Consider the following 24,291-nt stretch of genomic DNA (forward strand, 5'->3'; position numbering starts at 1 on the left):
AAGTCTTTAAATGGGATATATTTTTTTAAATTAATAGAGGAAGCAACACATGATGTTCATGCAAAAAACCAGGAACCTGGTTTAAATGCTTTTAACCTTTGAATGACCTATCGTATTGTTGCTGCTATTTGCAAATGTTGATTACGCCACTTGAGCTTTTATCTCTAAAAGTGGCCAGTACCTCTGTGGGAAAAGAATAATCTAAAGTTCATTCTAAAAGGTGAAGTTGATATGGGTATGTAACAGGGAATATGTGTGATTCTGTGTAGCTGTAAAATAAAGGTAAAAGTAGGTCAGCCTTAATATTGACTGAATAATGTCTAATTCTGAGGATTGTCTGAAGACTGAAAACACCTCAAAAAGCAGTATGCAGAACTAAATCTGCTCTTTATATGTATATGATCTTAGCTTTGTACTTTGTAATCTGCAAAGATGTGATAGGGGGACCAGCAGATGAAAACAAGGTGTTCATCTCTCAGTATGTTCTTATAACTCACCCTGTATCTGTGAAAATGTCATTGTATGAGTCACTGGAGGCTGACTGAGCTATCTGAGGTTTTTGTGTGCCTTCTGAGGTTGCTACTCAAGATGAGGTATTTAAACTTACAACGTGGCTTTGGCTGGTGATTTTGCACCAATATGATGTTCCATGGCACAAGCACTGCTTTCAGCATCTTTCTGTGAATGTAAGTACATTACATAGCTACTTTGTACACAGGCTAATGGCAAACTTTATGTACCTACTGCAAGTGGTTTTTTTTTATCTTGTTCAGTAATGGTAGCTCTCTTGTGGTATGGGCAGGTCACTTGATGTTGACCTTTCCAATCAAGCTGCTGTTTCAATTGTAATTCCATTGATTTGAGGGGACCGAGGAAGAGTCTGTCTATATAAATATATTTTGTAGGTTTATTTTCTACATTGGTGGCTTAAAAGGTAGGTATAATGATAGAGCACCTCATATAACCTTCCTGTGCATGGTGGCCTAGCTTTGTGAAGAAGCAAGCATGGCAGTTAACTCAAGCAGCCCTTGAAAAGGGGATGAGATTTTTTTCACCACCCCCCTCCAGCAAAATTAGGTGTTAACCAGAAGAAGAAAGAAATCAATGCAAGTGTGGTGGGTTCTTTAAATGGAAACGCAACTTACCTCTGCTGTGCATTTCAGCATGTACTACGTGGTGTTTATTTTACTAGTATATTGCTTCCCTTAGTCATCCAGCAGCATTTTTCAATGTGATTATGCAGTGTGGGAACATAAGAGGCAAACAATAAATGAGACTTTTAAAAAAAGCATTTGCTTTCTGCCTTATTGAAGCACGTAGTTGGTGAAATGTGTTTCTGTTGGAAGATATTCCAGCAGGAAAAGATTTAGAATTTGTTTAATGAAAAAGAAGAACGATATTTTTTAAAAGCTTTGGAACCAGGACCTGCGCACTTGGAAGGAAATAGACTGGTGTGATGAACTATTTAAAATCTAGTTACTAAAGTTTATTGCAGAGTCGATTCCAAGTCTTGTTACGCTGGATTTATTTGACAACTTTACCTATGTCATTGAAATTCTTATTGCTATTGCAGAGATCCACATGGATGTGGAGGAAGTTCTAGGAGGAAGTTTTTCACACACAGGGTGGTGATGCACTGGCACAGGTTGCCCAAGGATGTTGTGGATGCCCCATCCCTGGAGGCATTCAAGGCCAGGCTGGACGTGCCTCTGGGCAGCCTGGTCTAGTGGCTGGCAACCCTGCACTCAGGGCTTTGAAACTGGATCATTTTTGAGGTCCTTTTCGACCCAGGCCACTCTATGATTCTATGATGCTGGAGATGCTGAGCTCATTAACGACTGACTGGCAGCCCACTCGGTTATTTTTAGCAAGATTTGTCCTTTTTTTTTCTTCTTTTTTTTTTTTTTTGTTTTGCTTAAGGTTCATTGAATATGTTAAAAGTTTAGTATTGGGGTTGCAAGTTGGAAGGGCAGTTTTAAGCTACCTTCTGCTCCAGAAAGTTCTTGGAGTATATAAAAGTGGTAAGTTGGGGAAATAGTGTTTTAATGATTTCCTGTAGCACTGCTCTTAATTTTCCAGTGATGAACAGAAGAAATTAGATCCCATTTCTGCTGTGTTGTCGAATGGCCTTGTCTTAGATGGTGAAGAGAATCTCAGCAACTTTTAAGCAGATCTTCACAACACATGTTTTTGGAGGAGCTTGGTTGCCAGGTGCTATTTCTGGACAAACAGAAAAGAACGGCCACTTTTCTTTGCAGGGTTTTTTTTTTTTTAGGGGTTTTTTAGGGGTGGGCAGGGGGGGTAGTTTCGTAAGTGATGCTCATTTCTAGTCCATGCAATAGAAATAACTGGAAATGATTAGGAGGATGTGTGATTTCGTGTGAATCCAAATCAGTTTTCTTTCTGGAATGTTAGGTTGTCTCTTCAACCATGGTTATTTCCTCAGTACAACTTCTTGGGGGTAGAAGCACGTTCTCTCTCTAAGGAGAAGGGGAAAAATATCCTTTAAGATACAATAAACTACAGGTTGACTGTTGGTGTTCACAGAAAACATTTAGAAATATTAAATACACAGTTCTAAAGGCACCTTGGTGTTGCTATTTTGATATCTAAGAAATGCTTGCAAAGCAAGGGATAGGCAAGATGGCAAAAAATTGAAGGATGAACGCTAAAATAAAGTGGAGGATTGTAGGAATACAAATTGTCTGGTGAACTGAGTTGGCTGGTAGGATCTGACCCAAACCTAAAAAGGAAAGCTGGCAGTACTTCAATAAAAACTTTAAAGAAGCAAGTGTGAACTCAGTACAGTGAGTTTAGGGTTATAAATCATGAGATCAGGGAAAAGTATTGAGAAACAGGACAAACAGTAAATGTGAAAGGTCATGAGAGCAAGTGGGAACAAGAGGATGAAATGCCAGCTTCAAGAAGCAGAATCAGCAAAGGGATGTGTATATTTCTGAACTATTTTGAAATATTAGATTTAAGTACTAGGAAGGGATAGTCCTGTTGTTCAGTGGAGAAACTCCTTAGATAACACATCTTTACTTGATCCATTTTGAAGAATTACAGCATTCAAGTATCTTTACTATTAATTGTGTCTGGGAAAGGAGATAGATAAAATTCATTTTAAAGAATAAACTAGGCAAAGAAGAGTCCAGAAGGCTAAGAGACCTGAAAATGATCTTCACAGCCTTGGTGTTTATGAAATTGAACTTCACTTGAACTCTGGCAGTCGCTTCTGATCAGCTGCTACCTGCGGCTGTGCCCATGCAACAGCTTGAGAAACATATCCACCTGCTTTGTGTAGTTCTGGTCATCCACCTACAGGAATTTGGAAGTCCCCCAAATGCAGCAAAAATGTGCAATCCAGAAGGTCTGCAGTTTTTTTAAGGACTGCTTGCTGCTTTAGTAGCAATTAATTAGTAAATAGCTACTTTACACCAAATTAAATAATAATTTGGTGACAAGTGCTTTCTCGCTTTGACTTTTTTGATCTATAAATGGCAACTTTGCAAAATCAGCATGTGCAAAAGTTACCAGTCTCAGTTAATTTTAACTCTGTAAAATATGGCTGCAAGTACATGCAAGACAATAATAATAATAGATAACAAGCTATACTCAGCAGTCACATAAGGCACAACAAACTTTGCACAGGAGCAAATCAGGTTTTAATGGACCTAATGTGGCTCTCATATTTACACAGCAGTTCTTCATGCCTGCAGCTTATGGTGGGTTATTGTTAACCGATTTGATTGAACAGATGAGCATACCTGGATATCTTCCTCAGCTGGCAAATCAAACTTGTCTCTTGGTTGTGGGATCGGAGGAAATATTCTTTTTAAACTGCAATACCTTGGGATAGAAAATGGGATTGTAAATAGAACACTAGTGAGGCAACACAACAAATTTTGTGTTGTACTCTAAGGGTGTTATTTATTGCCTTATAAGTCACTAAGCGAGAGGAAGGAAAATACTCTGAATGTTGACTGATGGGTAACTATTTTTACACTGATCCACTGGGTAACTAAGCTTATTTTGTGACTGAAGTTACAATAAATGATTTATTGAGCAAGACTTAAAATAACCCACTTGACGTAAATAGCTTCCACTGCTAAGCAACAAGTTTTATCAAAGTAAGGATGCATTCACCTGTCCCAATTCCCCATTGTCTGGCACTGCTTGGAGCCAGTGATTTTAAAATAATGTGAAATGCTTAGAAATAATGGAAAAAAATGTTTTTCTTCAGGATCTGTTGGGATGATTCTCTAACAATCTGTCCCCCATGGTGTACCACAGAGCCATCCAAAACAACACTGCTGATAATCCTGAATGACACTGATGATCAGATTCTTCAAGGTTGTGCAGGTAGGAGGAATGTTTCACAGAAATTCCTATGTTAAGAAGGTTGGTTTACCTCTTGCAAAGATAATAATGGAGCAGCGTCACTAGGATTGTTCCGAGTGCTATCAGAAGTAAAATCACAAAAATAAAGTAATCTTTCTCTTCGCCTGAAACATCCAAGAGAGAAATGTCAGCGGTCTGCCAGAAAGTGTTAACTCTGATTGCACCTGAACTTCTTGAGTCATCCAAAGGATTTCCACTTGGCATCTTACAGAACTTTTTTCAAAAGTTCTGGTGCATTTAACACACCTTGGAAAATTTTGAATGTTTAAAATGCAGAGAAAAATAAAAAAATCCAGACAAGGAGGAGAACCAGTCTCAGAATAAAGAGCGGGGACAAGAGGTGGGACCACTAAAGGAACATCAAGGAAACAGGGAGTAGGAAGATTCAGAAGGAAGAGGATGAATTCAAGGATTTAAGGGGACTTTCAGAACTTCTGACAGAAGACATTTTGGGTGCATCTCAGCTGCTTCCTGTGATCCTGCTGTCTGAGTCACAGCTGCTATCACAAGCACAGCTACTCATGGGCCGCCAGCATCTGTTGCTGTAGGATTTGAACACTTCCTCTACATCAATAATTTCTACTCTGCTCCTTCCATGTCCCTGAGTGAGAATTTAGATTTTATTCCTATTTGTGAGTGTGACAGAGAAAAGTTTGCAAACAGCAAACACATTAAAACCAAAAAAATCCCCAAACCCACCCTAGATTAAAAGAATATTCCACAGTCTTACCAAACTCTATAGGGTCACTCCATTCCCCCCAGTTTCTGCTCACAGAACATCTTCTTTTTCCACGTGCTCTGACTTTCAGAATGCTTTTTTTTTTTGGGTTGTAACTTTTGAATTCATATTTGTGTTCAGTTACCTAAATTCAGAGTTAGAAGGTGTATTTTACTCCATCAGCAACGATTAATAAAATTTGAGTTTTAATTTCCTGATACAAGTTCTGTAAATAAAAGTTATTTTTATAGCTTTGCAGATAAAGGGTTAAATGAACTTTTCCCCAGATTTTACAACCTGGTACCCATTAGTTCATCCTACCACTGACTCTGTTTTAGAGTTTAAAGATGGTTTTTGGAATTTGTTGGCTCTTAAACTTATTCTGTAAGGATATCTTGTTTTCTTTGTCACATACGTATCCTAAAAAATATAAAACAGGACAGAAAGCTGAAACTGGAGAAGCAGCCTCCAAGTTTGCAAATCATGCAAAGGCTTCCCTGGATGGTGCCTGTTTTTGTTAAATAGAATTGATGCCTTCAAGACAATTCAACACCAGGTATAGATCATCTGGCCTCGTGGTGCATTATACAAAGCCTGGTGGCTGTAAAGGATGCTTGCAAGGCCAAGAACTGCCTATCTGCAAGGGGAAAACTGATAGGTTGTGTTACAGTCCCAGTTTCACTGGTCTTGAAGATCTCGATCTTCCCTCCATCTCTCTTGTCTTGAACTACGGTGGCATTTGTCCACAAAAAGACACAATAAAAAGAATATTTCCAATTTCTATTAAAGAGAAAAAAAGCAACAGCTCTCTTAAAATCTGTTTGTGAAGTAAATGGAAAGCGTGACCCCTTGTGAAATGCAAGGAAAGTTCTCGCTATTCCCATCCAGAAGGGAAATATTAAGAAGCTTACACATGATGCTGCCACAGGAAAATATCTTCCTGAGTTCTTCAGTTCATGGAAAAGTTACAGTTCCAAGGACAAATATATTCTATGTCACAGTGACTTATGTGCTAAACAGAGCAAAAGTGCAAATTTGTTGGGATACGAATACCTACGATTACAGGAGGATCCCTTTTCTCTTTTGGGGTCTCATCCTGCAAAACAAAGACAAATCCAAATTGTTTTGGTTTTCTTGTCAAATAATCATATATCTCCCCCTCTATTTTTCTCCATTTCTCAATTTTCATAATTTTAAAGTGAAAATCTAAATGGATATTTGCCCCAGTAATATCCGAGAATATAGCACTTTATTCAGAGTTTTGTCTTCCTCTGTTTCATTTTAGAAAAGGAAGAAAACAAATTACGTCACTGGCTGTGAGCTGTATTTGCCTCTACATAATGCACATTCCCATCCAGCAGGAGTATATCTGAATTATTCAAGCAAGCAAATCATCCTCTAAAGTAGCAGTTCTGGAGGCTGTAACTTCACAATAGGTTGATAACACAAAGCACAAAACTGATGTGAGCAGTAAGTTTCTTCTCCTTCCAGTTGAACTCTGATGGACATAGAATCATCAAGATAGGAAAAGACCTCTGAGATAATCCAGTCCAACTGTCCACCTACCACCAATGTTTCCTCACTAAACCATGTCCCTTAGTACAACATCTAAGGCACATGAGGGATGAGCAGGTGATCTGAGACAGCCAGCATGGCTTTACCAAGGGAATGTCATGCCTAACCAATTGGGTAGCCTTCTATGATGGAACAATCCCATCAGTGGACAAAGGGAAGGTGACCACTGTCATCTATCTGGACTTGTGCAAGGCCTTTGACATGGTCCCCCACCACATCCTTATCCCTAAACTGGAGTGATTTGGAGGGTGGACTATTCAGTGGATAGGGAATTGGTTGGATGGCCACAGACAGAGCGCACTACATCCAAGTAGAGGCTGGTGACAAGCAGTGTCCCCCCAGGGGTCTGTCTTGGGACCAGCGCTCTTCAATGTTTTCATCAGTGACGGGCTTGAATGCAGCCTCAGCAAGTTTGCCAATGACACCAAGCTGAGTGGCGCTGTTGACAAGTTAGAAGGAAGGGATGCCATCCAGAGGGACCTTAACAAACTCAAAAGGTGGGCCCGTGTTAACCTAATGAGGTTCAATACAGCAAAGTGCAAAGTTTTGCACTTGGGTCAGAGTGAGCCCAGATATGCATACAGACTGGGAGAAGAACTCCTTGAGAGTAGCCCTGCAGAGAAGGACCTGGGGATCCTGGTGGATGAAAAACTGAACATGAGCCAGCAGCGTGCTCTTGCAGCTTGGAAAGCCAGTGGTATCCTGGGCTCCATCAGAAGAGAGGTGGTCAGCAGGACAGGGAGGTGATTGTCCCTCTCTATTCTGCACTCCTGAGGCCCCATCTGGAGTACTGCGTCCAGGTTTTGGGCCCCCAATACAAGAAAGATGTGGCACTGTTGGAGGGGGTCCAGAAGATGGCTGTGAAGATGATCCAAGGGCAGTAGAACCTCCCCTTGGAAGACAGGTTGAGGGAGCTGGGCTTGTTCATCCTGGAGAAGAGAGGGCTGTGAGGAGGTCTCCTCACAGCCTTCCGGTATTTAAAAAGGGGCTGTAAAAATGAGAGGAATCAACTTTTTATAAGGGTAGACAGTGATAGGACATGGGGGGAATGGTTTTAAGCTCAAGGAAGGAAGGTTTAGATTGGATGTCAGGGGGAAGTCCTTTACAGAGAGAGTGGTGATGTGCTGGAACAGGCTGCCCAGAGAGGTTGTGGATGCTCTGTCCCTGAAGGTGTTCAAGACCAGGTTGGATGGGCCCTGGGCAACCTGGTCTAGTACCAGATATGGAGGCTGGTGTCCCTGCCTGTGGCAGGGGGCTTGGAACTTGATTATCTCTGGGGTCCCTTCCAACCCAAGCCATTCTGTGATTCTATGATGAGAAGAAATTTTCCCTAATACCCAAACTGAACCTCCCCTGGTGCAAATTTAGGCCATTTCCTCTCATCCTATCACTAGTCACCTGGGAGAAGAGTCTGATCCCCACCTTGACATCAAAGCGATTCGCAGTCAAAATCACTGTGAATATTTACTTACACATTCAATGCAATCAAAATTTAATTAACAAGGAAAAAGCATTAACCTGTACCAAGGAACCTGAACATTTTGAAACATTTAAGACAAAAAGCATAGGTGTGAAAATTGCAAACAGTATCACCAGCAGTGGTTGTGGTAAGGATCCCAGAGAGCGTTGAAAAGATGCGATCCAGGAAACATATGTAATGTCAGCAGAACAGCTGGCATTATAGGAAAGTAAAAAAAGTTATTAGAAGGAATGTCTAATTTCAGAAGGTAAACTCATTGTGTATGATGTGTTAATAAAGATTAGTATTTCCCCATTATTCATTATCAGATGGGCTTTCTCAGCCTAGGATGGAAGTCATCAGCCTGCTGTGGACAAGGCAGGTGCTACTGAGCTGCCTTCACTTAGCCCTGTAGTGCCCCTTACAGCTGCTGTGTGGTATCCTGCCTGGCCTCAGATGGCCCCTCCAGAATGTGTGAGTCTTATCTGCTATCTCCATGTGGGTATCCCTGGTACCTCCACTCAACTCATGCCTGATTTAGCGGGTGGCAGCCCCGCTCACAGCAGGGAGGTTGGAATTAGGTCATCTTTGAGGTCCCTTCCAACCCAAACCATTCGATGAATTTGTGTTTCTATTATTCTATGATACATTAGTTTGAAATGAAGTCAGAAGCAGTGTAAGCTAGAACAGCAGGACTGGAGCAGGAGAACATGCCACAGCTTATCAGATAGAAGTCAGTAAACTCAGGAACTGATATTTTAGACATTGCTATTTAGATACATGTAGTTAGGTATGGTGCCAAATGCAAACCAATACACTGTTTTTACCTTCTTTTGTATGTTAATTTCATACTGAAAACAGTCTGCGTTTTCCACACGACTTAGAAGGGGTTGTTGCCATGTAATTATGCAACCTTCTGGATTGCTAGTACAGTTGGCAGTGACATTCAATGGAGGAGGGAGTCTTTCTGGAATGAGATGAAATCCACATAGACATGATCAGTAATGAACTGCAACTCACATGTTCATTGTTAAATGTATGTGAAGCTAAGGCAATTAATTCAGCTGTGTGCTGATGGTAGAAGCAAATGTTATCTGCTTGTAGTGATGGGAAAGACCAACGCAACGGAAAGGGCGTTACAAAAAGAGGTGGAAGGACCAGCACAGTAGCAAGGTGCAATAAGGGAAAGGAAGTAGATCACTCACCTGTATTACAAGATTCTAGGCTCACAGGGAAACGCCTGCTTCCACCAAGCAAGGATCTCCAGAAAAAGATCCTTCCTGAGGGCCAGTCAACCCTTAAATGAGGCCTAAGAGGGGGGGAGCCTGGCTCCACCCCTTCTGGTCACACAGTGAATTGCCTTCACCTGTGCTCCCAGGGCTGAGTCTTTCCTCCAGGTGCTCAATCAGTGGTTCAGGCTGTGACTCAGCAGTTCCCATACACTGCTAAACACAGGTAAAACACAGTAGGAAAGCTAGAGTCTATGATGCTACAACTGTTGAACATCTGGCCTACATCTACAGTCATTCTGGATGTCTGAGGGTGCCTCAAATGGAATCAGAGGCATGGTTTTAGGCAACTGGATCCTGCCCCAAATCTCTATCAGAGCTTAAACACATAGATCACTTGTGGGTACCCACTTATTTAGTTAATACAGTCTTAATTTGCCAGTTGAACCCTCCCTTTGGTTTTAGGACACAGTGCCCTTGCAGCACTCAGAGAGGTGTGGAATTACTGAAATGGAGAAATGAGCCCACAGGAAAGATGCCCTCAAAACCTTTTGACCACTGTTTCTCACCACTTGAATCCCAAGGAATTGCTCACACTGTTCGCTGAGCTGCTATTTCAGGCTTTCTGCCTTTGTTCATTTTAGTTAATTTCAGGAATTAGTTAATTTCAGGAATCAAGTTTGTACCTCTCTGTAGAATCATGTAATAGCTGTACACAGTTGTTTTATTCTCTTTTTTCCTTCAGAAAAAAAAATTCCTTTTTTTCTTTTGGTACAGCAATAATAGAAGTACCTACTTACCAATTGTATATAGTTTTGTGTAGTTATCAAAGAACTGGATCAGGAAGGCTTTGTGGGATCCATTCACCAGGAAATAAGTAGTTTTGTCTCTAATGGTCACATTTTGGAATTTACATCCCATGTTTCTGTCATTTTCATCTTTAATGTAAAGCTCACATTCTGTCTCATCATCATCTCTGTAGGTAACATAACAGATACATAACAAGGGGCTTTAGTTAAACGTAGGCAGTGTGATGTGTTAAATAAGAATTCAGATTACCCAAGACTCAAGAAGACTCACCTCGAGTTCTGCCAGTAGAGAAAATATTGGGTATCTCTTGGAGCATTCCTGCCTGCCTGCCAAGTGCAGTTCATGAAGGAGATGTTATAAATCACACAGGAGAAGTTCTCAATGGCTGACCCATTAATGCCTGCAAACACAGCAATGTCCATGATGAGGAAAAAATGTGTGGACTGCTCCAAGCTGGAGAATTATGGCAGCAGACATAATCTTTCTGGATTTCAGTAAGGCTTTTGGTACTGTCCCTCATGATGTCATTCTGGACCAGTTGTCCAACCGTGAGGTAAATAAGTTCATACTTCACTGGGAGATGAACTGGCTCAACAGCAGAGCTCAAATGGTTGTAGTGAACGGGGCTACATCTGGCTGGCAGCTGGTCCCTGGCTGTGTTCCCTCAATTCTAGGGACAGTTCTGCTCAACATTTTTATCAGTGATCTGGAAGCTGGAGTGGAATGCATCCCCAGCATGTTTGCTCATGATACTGAACTGGGAGGTGCTGCTGACTCCCTGGAGGACGAGAGGCCTTGCAAAAGGATCTAGATACACTGGAATGTTAGCCAATGATCAGTGGCATGAAGTTCAGCAAAGGTAAATGCTGGTGCTGCACCTAGGGCAGAGCAATGCTGGACACAGGCACAGGCTATGAGAAGAGTCGCTGGAGAGTAGCTGAGCAGTGAGGGACCTGGGAGTGCTGGTGACAGCAGCTCAGCATGAGCCAGCAGCGTACTCTGGCAGCCAAGAGGGCAAACTGCATTGTGGGGTGCATTAAACATTATGGCCAGTAGGTCAAAAGAAGTGATTCTCCCTCTGTATTTAGCACTGGTGTGGCCTCACTTCAAATTTTTGCATGATAACAAGGACTTTAAGATACTTGAAAGTGCCCAGAGGAGGGCACCAAAGCTGTTAAAAAGGCTGAAGGCATGTCCTGTGAGGAGAGACTGAGGGTTAGCTGTAAAGTACTCAGGCAGTGGGATTTGATTTTTGTAGGTCCCTTCCAATGAAACTATTCTATTCTATTCTATTCTATTCTATTCTATTCTATTCTATTCTATTCTATTCTATTCTATTCTATTATATTCTATCCTCTCCTGTTGGTTTTGTTCTCTTGGCATATCCTTACACCTCCAACTCCAGCCAGTTTTTGCTTGGGTTAGGAAGGACAGCCCAGATAAAACTGATCTCCCACTGCATTTTGCCTACCTCTGAACTTCAGAAGTAAGTTTAGAGCACTCACATAGCTAAATTAAGGCACAATGGCTTTTAAGACCATCCTTGGTGCTACAGAGAGCGGTTGTTCTCATTTTGTGACTAATGATCAGGAATCCTCTCCTGAAGTACTCTCTCATCAAACTGCCCACTGGCTAGAGCTTTCCACCCTGACAAGAATGAGAGCAGTTTCATCCCCTTCCTGGGGCAGGATCAGGTGGGGAACTTGTTTCTTTGTAAGCTCCCTTGTGGGCTGCGCAGTTGTGCTCAGCCTCATTCTTCCTTCTCCTTCAGCCAATTCTCTGCGTGTTTCTGTGGTGTGCCTCAACTTCAGCCACCCAAGTGGTTTCTACACTTCTGCCTATTTCAGTACCCCATGTTGAAGGCATCTGAGGAACATAGGAGTCCCCTTGGGAAACCTGCGTGCCTGGACCTGTGGTCCAGGTGGGGAAGAGCATTTAAAAGGCAGTGCCCTGGCTTGCATTTTGTAGGGCACTGTGAGAAAGTCTCCTTTGTGGAGTCCCCAGGAAAAAACAAGCGAACTACTTAATCTTATCACTTTTGCCAAGTCTGAAATACCCCAGATAATGCAGCTGCAGAAGCACTGGTGACTTTAGTGGTGAAAACCAAGTTCAGAAGAAATTGGGAAAGACGCGAACATTTTAAGTTGTAACACCCCAAACAATTACTTGAATCACCCTGAAACCGCCATAATTTAGTGGTATTTTGGAGCCCTAGCAAGAAAAGGAATAACGCTATTATTGATACATTTTTTGTAACACCTCTGTTGCAGAATTGCAGAACAGTCTCTGGAGAACAAATAGCTTAAACAGATTTGCAAAAAGACAAGCATTTTAAATAGAAAATAATATTTAACTACTGTTTAAGGAACTGTTTCCTATGGTAATATTTACATTTAAAAGGCTGTAAAAGGAGAAAACCTTACCCAGACCATGACCATTACCTTCAGGGATAAAGGGGCAAATTTTTGAGATGTTTGTCTTTGGTACTGTAATGGTAACGACTGCTCCTCTGTACAGAGGCATGCCATCTTCCACTTCAAACCTGCACGATCTGCTCTTTGGCTGAAAAATAACATGCATATTTTACTTCTCTGATTTTCCTCTGCAATGTTAGATGGTGCTGGAACTGAAAGGGCCTGTCATCAATCATAGAATAATTAAGATTGGAAAGACTTCTCAGATCATCAAGTCCAACCCCAACCCATCCCCACCATGCCCACTGACCATGTCCCTCAGAGCCACATCCACACAGTTCTTGAACACCTCCAGGGACAGTGACTGCACCACCTCCCTGGGCAGCCTGTGCCAGTGCTCATATGCCTATGGATGTTTTATGCTCAAGAACTAGCTTTCTTCTTTACAAACTGAGAATAATCTAGAATGAAACTGAGTAATTGGAAGCACAACTACAAAAAAAGATTTCTATACCAGCATATGACTATTAAAGAAAGCTAATATTAGCCCAGTGGCATAAGAGAAGATGCTGAATCAACAGGAGAACCAAAATGGAATTAAATCAGACGATCCCAGTTAAACAAAGCCTTCATCTGATCTCCATAGGGGTTAAGAAAGATGTTAATGGCATTACATTTAAAATCTTCAGTGAAAGTGTGGTGTGTTACTGAACTACATGTTTCCAATTGAGCCTCTGCTTTGCTGTTCTAAATAAGCTGTCTCTCTTTCTCTCTTCCCCTCTCCCCCCCAGTCTCCTCAACTTTTCTGCTAGGATAGTACGGGCTTATAACATAACATGTTCTAGAGCCTTGTTCCAGTTTACCGAGAAACAGGTGAAGAACTTGAGACACAGAAAATCCATTACATCATTTGGAATATTCACTTTTTGGCTGAAGGATCTATGTCCCTCTAAATTCTCCAGGTGGCTCTCTTAGTGTCATATTCCTTTTTTTCAGCAGCTTCATTCTCATTCGTGCTTCAGCATGGCTGCAGTTCAGATTATCACCTTTTCTCTTTGGTGACAGAACCTCATTTCTGTGTTTCTTTCGGGAAGCTTCTTTCACAACAAATACACCCTGGCATTGGCAGTGGCTTTCCATGGCCTTTGACATATCAAGTTGTAGACTGCAAGCTGCCACTTGCAGATTTTAAAGCCAAACGATTCGTTTTTTTTTTGTTTTTTTTTTTTTTTTCCCCAAGGTAAATGAAATCTATAAGAGGTAAACAAAAAAGTGCAGTGAATTATCTCGATGAACAGCATGTTTACCTTCATCTCTCTGTGTCCAAAGTTTGTGGTCATGATACAGGTGTAACTGGAGAAGTTCTTGCTGCTTTGCCAGGACAGCTCCATTCTTCTTCGATTCAGTGTCAAGTCTGAGATAGGTGATTCTTGTGTCCCTGCTGAAATGTTTACAGAATAAGTGCAAGTTAGGATATGGTGTTGTTACTGTTAAATAGAGAGTGTAGAATATTTCAGGCCTAAATTCACTATTGCCAGATTAATTTCAAATAACTCTGATAAGTGAGAAATTAAACACTGTTCCTCAGACTACGTAAAAATATACTTACATCCCATACACTGGAGGTCAGCATGCGAAGGACAAAATAGCATCATACACCAACAAATCATGCACGTGAGTCCAAGAGCATCAAACATCTTTTCTTCTCTGTAAAGATACAGTGAAGCCTTCAGGGGCAAAAAGAAAATAAAAATTTTAACAAAAAAAAATTATATTGAAGTGCACTTTTGTGCTCCAAATCTTCATTTTCTTCATGACAAAAGCAAAAAAAAAAAAAAAAAAGCTATTTAATTCACCCCTAGAACATATTCTTCAGAAAAGATGAGCAAAGGCTGTGCTTCAGGATTTCTGATATGCATCTATTCTGAGTAAGCTCACTATTATCTACTGCAAGACAGTGGTTTGAGATGAAGAGGCCACTAACTTTTGTTACTACACATCCACTCGTTGTCAGTGCAGGGACCATGACTTAGGATTACTGTTCTCTGAAATATTTGCCCTAACCATCAAAAAACTGAGTGTTTTTGCTTTCTGGTCCTGTGAACAACCCTGCCAATTTTACTTTAGAATCATAGAATCATAGAGTCACAGAATCATTAAGGTTGTAAAAGACCTCTAAGATCATCCTGACCAACCTTCAGCCCATCCCCACCATGCCCACTGACCATGTCCCTCAGAGCCACATCTACACGGTTCTTGAACACCTCTAGGGATGGTGACTGCACCACCTCCCTGGGCAGCCTGTGCCACTGCCTCACCACTATGCAGTGCTCCAGCTTCTGCTGCAGAATGACCATCTAGATTGGCTTTCAACTCTTTGGTGAGGGCATCTTTTGGGAAGTGGGTAATTTGGTTTTTGACTATGTCAGGCTGTGGATGACTCACTTCTCCTTGCTCTGTTCAATCTAGCATCAGCACCAAGGCAAGTTCAAAGCCTGTTCCTCCTCCTGTTAGTATCTTCTGAGATATGACTTGTCCACACATATCAGGAAGAGAAAGGTCTCAATATCTGCCAGGTCTTAGCAGGGATTAAATGCTGACCTACTTTTCGTAACTCTGGAAAATCTACAGTTTTGCTTGAAAAGCATTTGAGGCTGATTTCAAATGTTCATGTAGTAAAACATTAATAGTGTTTAACGCAGAGTTGCCCAACCCACAGCCCATGGGCCACATGCATCCCTGGGCAGCTAGTAGCATGGCCCCACAAAATTAAAAACTGTACTGTTATTATGTGATTTTTACCAACATTTTTCATGAATTCATTGAGCGTAACTGAAGTGCCAACTGTGTAGGCAACAACGGAATGCAGTGGAGAGATGTGTGCAGTGCAGTGCTAGTTCCACCTCTTGTGCCCACCACACAGCTGAATTGATGTCTGTGTGTATTATACTGTACATGCGCTTGTGTTGCTTGGTGAGTAAAATGCAATGATTGCCAATAATATTACAACCTACCTACACGTATGTATGTCTGTGGACATGGTTTTTTTTGTTGTTGTCATTAAGCAGATATGTAAATTTTCTTATTTCTTATTAAAAATGGACTTGTGTTTCTTCATAACCTAACTCATTCACTGAGGAAGAAATATCCAACTTCTCGAAAAGCTCACAAAAAATATAAATTAATTTGAGATATGTTTTTAATCAGTTTTGCGATATGTATTTCATTTGTGTTTCACAAAATCAAGGTCAATTATTGCATTACTTGTATTTTTTTGTTGCCCTACTTTTTGTGTTTTAATTATATATATATATACATATATATATTAACTATATTATATATTTTATATGCGGACCAAGGCAAACCAAAAGGTCGGACAACCATGGCTTAAGAGCAATTCCCTAAATAATTTCTCATTCTTTTTCTTAGAGGCAAAGTGGTTGTCACCATTCCTGAAGATGTTCAAGAAATGTTTAGACATTGTACTAAGGGACATAGTTTAGTAGGGAAATATTGGTGATAGCTGAACTGTTGGACTGGATGATCTTGGAAGTTTTTTCCAACCTTAATTCTATGGCAGATTCTATCATTCTGTCAGTTCCAGTGTTATTTACTATCAACTTTTCATCTCTTCTTTCCTGACCACATACTAGCTAAGGAAAGCTTTCCATTCAGAAAAGTGCCCTAGATGCTGGAATTTTGATGAGCCTTACCACAGACCATTTGGCTATTGATAACCTTAGATTCAGCTGCTTTTTTTTTGTCATGGGTATCCCAAATAGAAGCATTCATCATAAACTTTATATTTCTGTCAGTTCCTGACTAACCTGAATTAAATTCATTTTTTTTAATGTGATTCCTCACTTTTCACCCCTTTTCATAGAAAACTGAGTGTACTAAAGAATCCCATTTCTTAGGTGCAGTTTCCTACATCCCACTATTAAACATGATATGTTTTTCCTATGTTTTATTTGTTCCTTAATTCTTTTGGATCCAGAACTTGTTGAACTTTACTGTGGAAATAAAGCTTGAGAATGTATTCTTTGTAATAAAAATTTAATGCTACCTTACAGGACCATGTCCATAACAATTTTAAACTAACAAGTATACTGATCCACAATTGCATTTTGACTATGAAATACACTTAAGAAGTAGAGGAAAGTGCTAAATTTGCTTCACTGATACCTAATTCAAAATTAGAAGACAAATATTTGTCTGAGTTAAAAGCTCATGCTTTTGGGATATGACTATTACATCAAGCTTTTTGTAATTCATATGTTTTAAGAGATTTTCCCAACTTTTTTTCTGATCATTTATGGATATGCTTACAAATTTCTCATAGATGACAGAGATATGTGACTCCTGGTTTGAGAATGTGTTTATTTTTCAATCAGATTTGCTTATCAATGTAATTAAAGTCTATTTTTTGTAATAATTTAATGCGGTGTTCCTGTGTTGAATTCAGCTGCTTATCACCCCTTGGCTTATACTCCCCTTATGGCTATTTTTGACAATGTGACTCTATGTCTTAATGTACAACTTATTTGATTTAATAATTACATATTAATAAACAGTATACAGCTGAATTCTTAGCCTTTCTGATCCTCTGAACCTATAAGTTTCTTTCCATAAGCTGTAAACATCTTCCAGAACCTAATTCTGTCTTTGTGTGTTACTCAGACTAAATTTTCTTGGAGAGGTAGTATATTCTAATGATCCTTTTTGAAGAGGAATTTTGCAGAACACATGAGATATCCTTCCCCGCTTGACATGGCTCCATTATGCCTAGATAACATTCCAACTAACATTCCTGAGGACATCCCGTGTGGGGTGTACTGTGATATTAAGACACATACAAGTAGATCTTTATGTACACATAATTGTTTCAGCTTGCATTACAGGCCTTTTTTTTTTTCTGGTTGAATTCTGTTCACTGCTCCTAGTACACTTAAATAATTTCTCAGCGCTAGTTTTAAAGCCTGTAATTACTGCTGATAGAAATCTTTTTAAGCTTGTTGGTATTTTACTATTTATTTATTTTTGCATGTCTGATTTTCTGTTTTCCTTTGCCAAGTCCCCTTGATTTGGAATACTTTTTCCTTAAAAACCCAACAACAAAAACAACACAACAACAAAAGATTACCTTCTACATTACCTTCCTTTTTTTTTTGATCTTTACCTGTTGACTATCATAAATGACTCTCTACTTTTCAAACAAGTTTAACCTCCCCACTCTGTTCTTAGAAGTTTATATCCCTAATCATAGAATCATAGAATCATAGAATCATAGAATCATAGAATCATAGAATCATAGAATCATAGAATCATAGAATCATAGAATCATAGAATCATANAGAATCATAGAATCATAGAATCATAGAATCATAGAATCATAGAATCATAGAATCATAGAATGGCTTGGGTTGAAAAGGACCTCAAAGATCATTGAGTCTCAACCCCCCTGCCAAGTGCAGGGTCGCCAACCACTAGACCAGGCTGCCCAGAGCCACATCCAGCCTGGCCTTGAATGCATCCAGGGACGGGGCATCCACAACCTCCTTGGGCAACCTGTTCCAGTGTGTCACCACCCTCTGCGTGAAAAACTTCCTTCTAATATCTAACCTAAATCTCCCCTGTCTCAGCTTAAAACCATTCCCCCTTGTCCTTTCACTATCCACCCTCACAAACAATCGATCCCCCTCCTGTTTATAAGCTCCCTTCAAGTATTGGAAGGCCACAGTGAGGTCTCCCTGGAGCCTTCTCTTCTCCAAACTAAACAAGCCCAGTTCCCTCAATCTTTCCTCATAGGAGAGGTGCTCCAGCCCTCTCATCATCTTGGTCGCCCTCCTCTGCACTCATTCCAAGAGCTCCACGTCCTTCTTGTGCTGGGGGCCCCAGGCCTGGACACAGTACTCCAGATGGGGCTTCACAAGAGCCGAGTAGAGGGGGACCACCACCTCCCTCTCCCTGCTGACCACTCCTCTTTTAATGCAGCCCAGAACATAGTTGGCCTTCCGGGCTGCCAGCGCACACTGCTGGCTCATGTCCAGCTTCTCGTCCACCAGGACCCCCAAGTCCCTCTCCGCAGGGCTGCTTTCAAGTACTTACTCCCAGAATTGTCTACACTTGTTTTACACTTGTTGCAAAGTCAGAACCAGAGAAGTCAGATATTACAGAGCATTGTAGGGAATTTAAATTAATGAATGTGTACCTGCAAAGAATGACTCTACATTCATTCATGGAGTGTAAAGGTCTGAGCAGAGCTAGTCCAACACTGGCATCTGCTCTTGTCAAATGTGTTTGCATCCTAGGAACTATTCTTTTTTTCTCAGAGAAAGTTAAAACTCTATGGAAGAGACTTCCCTGTTCCTAATAGTTGGTTCTCTGTTCCTTTTTATGTGAAGAAGCAACACCAATTAGTGGAATTTTTGGTTTTGGTATTTCCTATTAGTGCAATTTTCTAGTAGACATTTTCTTGATTGCAGGTATTTCTAGGGCTAATTCTAGGACTATTTAGTAAATACTTATGAACACAGGAAAAAAAGAAACTTGCTAATAGTTTGTTAATTGTCTGTTTTATCTATATTAATTGTTATGGACATTTCAGAAGAACAGATTAAGACTGTCTCCATTTGTTGTTTAAACAAAAATCCAGACTGATTCAAGCAAGCTGGAGTTTTGAATGTGTCTGAGGGTCACCTCACACTTCATGGAAATGGCTCAACATGACCCATCCATTAGAGTCTTCAAAAATAGAAACAGGACAGGACGCTGTACTGGTGCGTCAGCAGATAGAGTCTTCATGGTGGCCTGACACTTTCCTGCTTGTCTCTTCAGCATCAGTCTTTTATAAGTCATTCTGCAACAGTGAGGATGTGGCCACAGCTGCTGGGAAGTGATACTGAAGAATCTTAAGTACAAGCAGTATAGAGGACTGGTACTGAAATGCTCTATGAGATATTGGTCTCAATAGTTATTTCACTTTCCCATGCTCTCAGTGATCTCTGCAGGAATGCACACAGGAACATCAAGACCTCCTGTTATTCTCTACTTCTTTTCATACAACCATATTTTTCTGCATTTTACATCTTGTGTTCAGTCACTTAGTTTTTCTTGTTCTTTTCCTCATTCTACCTCGACTTTCAGGTGTTTGTTTTCCTACACTCTCTAAAATGTCTGCTCACTTTTCCCTTATTGTCTTTGCTTCGTTCTTGTCATCTCCTGCTGTTTGCTCTCATGATTCCTCTGCTTTCCTAGGAATTATAGGCCCCATACTGCTAATTCTCTGTGTTTTCTTGTGGAAATGCTCATCTGGAGCACCGCCAAACGAGTTGTCGACAGCCCTGCCTGCTCAGAGGAGAGCATGCTGGCACCGTTGTGTCCAGGCTCTGGGCATGTCATTGGGCTTGTGGTAGGAATAGCAGGAGCTGCAAGTGTTCACTTTCTTCAGAAGAAATGATCTTTTTCATTGACCAGAGCACTGAAAGACTTCGCTTCCCAATGCGTTTGTGTTTCACAGTTGACTGACTTTTAAAATAAATTACACAAGAAATCTGTGTAGGGTAATTACTATTTTTTTTTTCCCATTGCCCTAACTGAATGTACCAACAAATACCCAAGTCTCCTGGATTTTCTCTGGGCTGCATTCATGGAGAGGGATAGAGGAACTGCAGCAGGACTTAATCCTTCTGTCTGGCAGCCAAACAAATGGCTCCAGCACCACATCTGAAGGAGCTTTGTACCCCTAGGACCTTCACCCTCTCCCAGACTGATCTTTTGCAGACAGATGTGGTTAAACTCTCTCTGAACAGCCCTCAGTACTGAAGGTGTCAGAAAGAAGGCATAGTTATGCCAAACCAGTTTGGAGTGTTATCTGGAGGATCACACTAACAGAAACAAGAACACACTTCCATAAGTAGTGTTTCCTCATGTTTTTCCCTTTTCTTTTCTTTTTTTCCTCTCCTGGCCAGCCTCACAAGTACCTTGGCCTCTCAGCATGTACTTACAGTGCTACATGGAGGAGAGAGACAGGGAACTCAAGAACATGATGTCCACACTCCTCAGTTTCCAGTTTACTCTCTAGTTCTCTCCAAGGCAGATTTGCTCTTAAATTAATCTATCCACTCGAGCTAAGCAGACATGAACTAGCGAGTGCTACTTGACCTCGGAGCCATGAAGAGTCTATCTTTCTTTTATTTAGTGGTATGAACATAGAATCTATGTCTAATTTTTCACTAGAAAAATCTTATCAAGGAAAACATCTACATTACTGCTAAGCTTATTATCTAATGCTACCAGATGTATGATGTGTCTTACTCAGCAACAGTGATCATATCCCTGGAAGACAGACACTTTCATTGTATGACAGGGAATGTGAGTATGTTTGATTTTTTGTAGCCAGGCATGGGCAAACTCAGTATGCTCTGGAGTGATTTTGGTATCGATTTTCCAGAAGGAAAATATGGTCACATTTAAAAGTTATGGCATATCTATAGCAGTTTTTACAGAAGGCATCAATTAAGTACTGACTTAAACACTTTCTTTTCTTATCCTCTATGTCTGCACATTCTTTTTGCTCAAGCTGTGAGTGTAGGATGTTACCAGTAAAAGCCACCTGAGACCAAGATTTCTTGGTTCTAACTCCTAACTTTGCCAGTGGCTTTCTTTTCTTGATTAGCTCTGGGAAAGTTACTCCTGCCCATGACACCCTTCCATAAATGAAAATATGAATTTTACTCATAGGCTGATGTAGACATAAACTGATGTTTATACATTGCAGTCAAACCAATGCTTGTACATCACGAGCATATGGAGTTCACCATTAAGCATACCAGGAGGCATAGAAATAAGCATAGGAAAAATCTGGCAATATCTAACAGGCAATTAAGTATTTAGCTCATACTGATGCCTAAATGTAGCCTTCCAAGAATCAATTCAACCTCTAGATCAGTATTTTCATTCTTGTATATGATACAAAACTGGGAGAAGTGGTTGCTGTATCACTATTCTGTTTTGCCTCAGAGGGACCTGGATAAGCTTGAGAAATGGGCTGACTAGGATCTCATGAAGTCAAAGGGAAATGTGCCCCTGGGGTTCTTGCTCATGGGGAGAAATAATCCCATGTATTAACACAGACTGAAGATGACCTGCTGGAAAGCAGTCATGCAGAGAGGCTCCTTGCAGTCCTGGTAGGCATCAAGCTGAACATGAGTCAGTGATGTGCCCTTGCCACAAAGTAGACTAATCACAAATTGAGATGCATTAGGCAAAGCATTGCCAGCACACTGAGAAAGATCATCTTTCCCCTCTACTCAGCACTGGTGAGGCCACTCCTGGAGTCCTGTGTCCAGTTTTGGGCTTTCCAGTACAAGAGAGACACAGACACACTAGAGTGAGTCAAGCGAAGGATCAAAAATACAGTTAAGGGAGTAAAACAACTTTCATAAAAAGGAGAGGTGGAGAGAGTTGGAACTGTTCAGCTTGGAGAGAGGAAGTCTCAAAGAAAGCTTATCCATGAGCATAACACAACTAGGGGGAATAAGGAAGATGGAGCCAGACTTTTCTCAGTGATGCCCAGTAACTGGACAAGAGGCAGTGGGCACAAACTGAAAGAAAGGACATTCTGTTAAAAGATAAGGAAACAATTTTTACTTTGAAGGTGGACACACACTATCGCAACTACTAAGAGAGGTTGTGGAGTCTTCAGTCTTGGAGATACTCAACACTTGACAGGACACAGCCCTGGGCAACCTGCTGTAGCTGACTGTTCTGGGCAGGGAGTAGGACTCACCAGCCTTCATAGATGCCTTCCAGCCTTGTCTATGCCATGATCGTGTGATTAACTTTTTTTCAAGAAATAAAAGTCTCCATATCCCCAAGGATACAGAAAATATATATTTTTTTCAGTTATTGCAAAATAAATGTCATATAACAAATGTCAAATAGAGCAACAGATATCATAGGCATTTCATAGACTTTCAATCTTGTAGAAAGCATCAGTATTTTGCCTAGGCTTTCTAAAGCAGGAAGCTAGTCCAGGTTTTGTAGATGTTCTAGTATAAGTGGATCTAGTTTAATCCTTAGCAAAGGTTTGTATTCTGCACAGGTTTTTTTTTGTGGCAAAAGAAAAAGGCAATAGATGACACAAAGACACATACCTCCTCGTGGAAAAACCCTCCTCCTCTATTTTGTTTGATTTTGGATCAGAGCAGCAAAGGCACTTAAGCTTGCACGTGTTTAGATCTGTCAGTTTTTAAACAGTACACCACTACTTTACAGCAAATTCTGCAAGCCAGAAAGTCAGATTATCATTTCCCCTACAGCTTTTGAACTTCCTCAAATTTCCTAATTTGCAGATGCTAATGATTTCACATGAACTGATCACGCAACTAACTCTTCCTTCCTGCTATGCTATATAAACTGAACATTCACAGTCACACTATGCAAAATGATAGTAAAATAATGCATAAACACACAGTGGTCCTGAACATATTCATAGAAATACCCCTCTTACAAATAAAGACATTTTCATAAACAATATGTTTTGGAAATATGTAATTGCAGTGATGTTATACTAATTTCAATTTCATACAACTAGTCAATGCTTAAAGTTCATGGCCATTTAATTTTATCAAGACCCAACTGGCTGTATAGAATGTCAAGTTTGTAAAAGGCTTTGCAATCATATAAATATGAAAAACTAAACCATGATGTTTGCTTTAGCTGTACGCAACTTCAGCTGTGGCTTTGGGTCATGCTTAGTATTAGCCACTTCCTAGTTTGTTTTACATGATATTTGATATACATAGAAGAAGATAGCTGTTCTTCAGGCAAGACTTGTTATTTCTTGTTTTCAAGTACTCACAGCCAGAATGATTTGAATTACTCTTTACTTTTCACCACTAACACAGGCAGAACAACAGAAAAGAGAATTCCCTGGGCTTCTTAGGACTGGGACAGGGTCCTTAGCAGTTAGTCTGCTACAGGAAGAATTATTCCCAATCTCGCTTTCCTTCAACCAAAATCTCTCACTTTATTGTTATTATTTTCTTGTGTATGTGATGAGATCCACCAATAGAGAATTACTTCACAGATAATTTCAACTTTTAAATGTGTCGGTTTTTCAGTCCATATTGCTCTGTCCTGCCCAACATCAGCCAAGGATAGTTATCAAAAGGGCATGATAATGATATTTTCCACTTTAAAATGTTGATTTTATGATTGAAAAAACGTATGTGAAGATAAAGTGAGTAATAGTGGGAACAGAGTGTATGTAAGGCAGTGCTTCAGCTAAATAAACTGGTCTCTCGAGCAACATTCCTAGTGTTGACTCAGTCCTTGCCAGCTTTTCAGCACCTTGGGAAGAGGATTGGCATGTTCCAAGTCTTCTACTCAGTAAAAGATACATATTTTTTAATGTAGGCTAAGAAGTATGTAGCTAGTGCATGTGTCAGTTGTTGTCTACGACAGCATAATAAGGCTAAGGCTTCCCTTCCGTCCGCACCTCAGCGTGTGGGGCATACGGGACGCACACACAGTGTATAACGCCGAATGCCAATTTAATGCTGCGCAACAAAGCTATTTATACCCGTACGCGCGACCGCCCTGGATACTTGTGACCCTAGACCCCTCCCCGGGTGCACGCAGGCACTGCCCATTTTTTCCCACAGTCAGTGTAGTCTG

At 40.6% G+C, this 24,291-nt stretch overlaps 1 protein-coding gene across 1 annotated transcript; it reads right to left on the minus strand.

Moving 5' to 3' along the window:
- On the minus strand, positions 1,509-23,801 carry LOC110405891 (granulocyte-macrophage colony-stimulating factor receptor subunit alpha-like). The gene is made up of 12 exons (XM_021411717.1): positions 22,767-23,801; positions 14,219-14,336; positions 13,917-14,050; positions 12,637-12,757; positions 10,466-10,595; positions 10,186-10,361; positions 8,984-9,123; positions 6,180-6,218; positions 5,135-5,267; positions 4,415-4,508; positions 3,771-3,852; positions 1,509-2,480 (listed from the first exon to the last, which is right to left on the minus strand). The coding sequence occupies exons 2-12, from the start codon at positions 14,304-14,306 to the stop codon at positions 2,412-2,414; spliced, it is 1,206 nt and encodes a 401-aa protein (XP_021267392.1). The 5' UTR covers positions 14,307-14,336; positions 22,767-23,801; the 3' UTR covers positions 1,509-2,411.

Source organism: Numida meleagris, chromosome 1 (genome assembly GCF_002078875.1).
Source record: "Numida meleagris isolate 19003 breed g44 Domestic line chromosome 1, NumMel1.0, whole genome shotgun sequence".
NCBI classification, from domain to species: Eukaryota; Metazoa; Chordata; class Aves; order Galliformes; family Numididae; genus Numida; species Numida meleagris.

Bases quoted from the DNA above. Each gene is read 5' to 3' on its own strand.
- LOC110405891 (XM_021411717.1), bottom strand. From the start codon at position 14,306: ATGTTTGATGCTCTTGGACTCACGTGCATGATTTGTTGGTGTATGATG. The intron at 10,362-10,465 runs GTGAGTCTTCTT...TGTTACCTACAG, and splicing joins CTCTACTGGCAGAACTCGAG to AGATGATGATGAGACAGAAT. The intron at 4,509-5,134 runs GTAAGACTGTGG...TGGATGTTTCAG, and splicing joins GAGTGACCCTATAGAGTTTG to GCGAAGAGAAAGATTACTTT.